Source organism: Eucalyptus grandis, chromosome 7 (assembly GCF_016545825.1).
Source record: "Eucalyptus grandis isolate ANBG69807.140 chromosome 7, ASM1654582v1, whole genome shotgun sequence".
Classification (NCBI taxonomy): domain Eukaryota; kingdom Viridiplantae; phylum Streptophyta; class Magnoliopsida; order Myrtales; family Myrtaceae; genus Eucalyptus; species Eucalyptus grandis.
The window spans coordinates 25,438,943-25,442,546 of record NC_052618.1 but is presented as its reverse complement, the minus strand read 5'-3'; the positions used below and the strand labels follow the sequence as shown (position 1 = coordinate 25,442,546).

Here is a 3,604-nt window from a genome sequence, read left to right as displayed (position 1 = left end):
TCAATTGACATGGCAAGTGTACATGGACATCAATATTAGTTTGGTATAAATTTATTACGGATTTACCAATTTGGGTTAAATTTATCATAGATTTATTGGCTTGAAATCTTTGGTGACCCAAAATGTAAATTTATTATAGGTATATCAGTTTGAAATTTTTGGTGACCCAAAGAATAATTTTGGCTAAATTTGTCACCATAGGTGTGCTAATTTGAGATTTTTCGTAATATTAATTCTTAAAAAAAATAGTATTTTTTTGATGAATTTTGATAGCATAATACAATTGACAATAATATCGAAAGCTAAGGGATGTTGTGCACCATTAGAAGTTTATCATATTCATGTCATATGAATATTAAATTAGGAATTTTCGTGACGTCAACGTAGAAAAAATTAGGATGTCCATGCCTTGCATGGGCACCACAATCACGTTATCAACAAAACTCTTCATCTTTGGCCAGGGAAACACAAAACTCTGGTGATAATTCAGGATAATCCGTTTTGTCTCCTCTGCTTTGGTTTTTGTGTGATGCACAAGAGGACAAGGACGCACAGCCCGTGGCCACAACACGTGGAATTCATCGGACCCCAAGAAAATCGCCAAATCGAATTGTCCACGTCCCCGAGAACGAGGGATTTGTCTCCTGACGCGTCTCGTCCATGCAAACATGCTCTCGATATCTCCAAGTGCGAAACAACACTGGATCGAAGGAATGAAGCTGAAAAAGAAGGAAAAAGAAAAGGAGGAAAACCGGCAGCATTTAATGCAGTGTGATCTGACGGGACGGACTCGAAATCTAACACCAAACGCCGCTCACCACCACCAGTTTCGCTCGCTCTCTTTACGTGGCTCGCGTTGCTTCCATGCTGGCAGCACGGTCATCACTCGTTCCCTCCTTAAATCCACCCCCGGATGCCCTAAATCTTCTTCTCTCATTCTCTCGGCTCGGACAGGTGGAACCGGCTAGCAAAGATGTTGGACGTTTGGTCGTGGATTTGCGCGTTGCCCGACTCGGCAGCATGGACCGAGCCGGACTCGGACTCACCGCAGGTCTTCGAGCTCGCGAGTTCCAAGACGGGTCGCGGCGGAGCAGCTCGCACGATCAGGATTGGAGCGGACCGGACCTCGAGACCTGGTTCGGAACCGTCGGTGACCTTCACGGTCCGTGCTTGCGGCTTCCAGGAATCTAGCGAGGAGAGGACCCTCTGGGTCTCCGACGCGTGTCCTCTCTCCTCGGACAAGCCGTTCCTCCCGCTGCTGCTTCAGCTTCTCCAAGAGATAATCTTACGGTCGCCGACCACTCGCGAGAGCTCATGCCCACGCTCCCAGCTGCAGAAGCTCCGTCCCGACCCGGTCTCCTGGATCATGGAGTCCCACACGCCCGAGTCGCTGTCGAGCTTCTTCAACCTGGTGTTCCTGACGCGCATGTTCTGGGCCTGCTCGTTCGACGTGCCGAGCGAGATCGGGTCCTTCTACTTCCAGTTCCTGCTGGCCCCGAACCTGGAAGCGCTGTCCTGCAAGCACGCCCCCGTGCTGCGAACCTTCTTGTGGTCGGTCGGTGCCGACGCAGAGGAGTGCTTCATGCGCACCCTCGGGTACATGCTAGCGAAATGGCTCGTTCTGAGGGAGGTGGGCGTGGGATTACAAACCCTAACCCCTTTGCCCGTTCAGGGACTCTCCTTCTCCTACGCGACAGAGGCTCACGGGCTTTGGATCTTGAAGGGCTACGCGCCGGTGGCGGCCATGAAGCTCACCCGCTCGAACGATCAGATGAAGAAGTTTCCCGTCCTAGAAGCGCAAGATTCAGTGCTGAAGTACGTGCTGTCGCACCAGCAGCTTGAGGCCGTCGTTCAGCTGGAATATTCTGTCAAGTTCTGTGACGGGTATATCCAGGTCAACACGCGTGTCGACAACATACGCCTCCACGTGATGAATCTCGGGTTCGGTAAGGAAAGCAGCGAGGACGGCTTGGCGTTCGCCGGGGAGCGGCACTTCCCATCCAGGGCCCGCGTCTGGGTCGGGCCGGAGGTCGGGGCGACATACGTAGGCGGGCTCAGCCTGGGCCGGTCCACGAGCAACGGGGAGAGAGAACTGGTGACGCAGAGGGTGATGAAGAGCACCTTCGGGAAGTCGAAGGCGCCGGAGGTGAAGGCCACGGGGAAGACATCGACGAGGGCGAAGCTGAGGGACTGGAGGTGGGACCAGGACTCGGAAGGCAATGCCGCGGTGTTCGATGCGGTCCTGCACGACAGCACCACCGGCCAGGAGGTCGCCATGTCATGTCCATCCAAAGGCGAGGGGTTCCGGAGGAGGTACGCGGCGGCGAACCGACCGTTCACAAAGTCCGGAGGGCTAGTGTTCGCCGGAGATGAGTACGGAGAGAGCGTGGGGTGGAGGCTGGGCAGGGAGATGGAAGGGAGTGTGCTGAAGTGGAGGATTGGAGGGCAGGTGTGGCTGAGCTACGTGGCCAATGACGTGAAGAGCTCGTACTACGAGACTAGGGTTGTGGAATGGTGTGATGAGATCGACTTGCCTCTGATTCCTGGCAAAGTGGCGTAGAAAATTCTGAAACTTAGGGTTTATTATGGACCGTGTGTAAATGCTTATTACATATGTATTGGTGGATTATTGTTCTAGCTTGCTGTGTGGTAAATTTAGTACTTATACACAATGATGTACCGGAAATATGAGGGAATCATCAATGGCAATATCTATGTAGTTTCCATTTGTTTAGTGAGAAATGAATAATTTGGAAATCAATTTATGAAAATTAATCATTTATATCGCTTACAAGAATAAATAATTGAATAATATTTTCATCGTTCAAGATATAAATTGTTATATTTTACATGAAAGGATATGGTCTATTATTTTTAGAAAAAAATATTTTCTAATTCGTTCATTTTCTGCAAAATAAATGTAGCCCTAATAAATTCGAAGAGCGGAATTCCATATAGCTATAAGAGTAACGATTGTTTTAGATGTTGTACGTTGACCAAATTACACATTATGACCACTCTTGCTAGTAGTTTGCTTATTTCTTAATAATTAAAGGGTTAATGCGATTGATTAGGTGATTTTCTATCCTCATTGTGTAGAAAGTAATGCTAGCTATCTGTATGGATGTCAGAACGCTTGGTCTAGAGCCCTTACTTATTAATTATAAAAATTTATTGGCAAAAACCCAAATAGATGGTGGCAGATAATCGATTGCAAATAATTAGTTTGACTGAATGATGTTTGATCATATATTTTTCTATGGTTGGTTTTCTGAGTATTGAACTTTTATTTATACATAGGCTTGGTATTGAAATTTGGTTTAATTAGACCTGTAATTTTCATTGGTTTGATTTGGGCTCGAGTTGAGATTTATGAAGAAAAATGAGTTACGGTTTAAGTTCTTTTTTTTTTTTTTGGTCGAAAGTTACGGTTTAAGTTGAATTGTTCAGTTTCTCAATTTTATTTGACAACCACTATGTATTCATGGTGCATTTCAGTTTGCTTTGGAGATACTTTCGTCATCGATTTGGAAAATTTCATCCTAAGCCCAAGAAAAATCAACAAGATCATAACCCAAATTGAACACAAAATTTCTATTTGTTG

General features: G+C 46.7%; 1 protein-coding gene across 1 annotated transcript; it reads left to right on the top strand.

The window, feature by feature from the left end:
• Window positions 1–794: 794 nt before the first annotated feature.
• Window positions 795–2,742, top strand: LOC104429021. The gene has a single exon (XM_010041926.3). The coding sequence runs from the start codon at window positions 974–976 to the stop codon at window positions 2,558–2,560; it is 1,587 nt and encodes a 528-aa protein (XP_010040228.2). The 5' UTR covers window positions 795–973; the 3' UTR covers window positions 2,561–2,742.
• Window positions 2,743–3,604: the final 862 nt, after the last annotated feature.

Coding starts and splice junctions, on each gene's coding strand:
- LOC104429021 (XM_010041926.3), top strand. CDS start 974: ATGTTGGACGTTTGGTCGTGGATTTGCGCGTTGCCCGACTCGGCAGCA.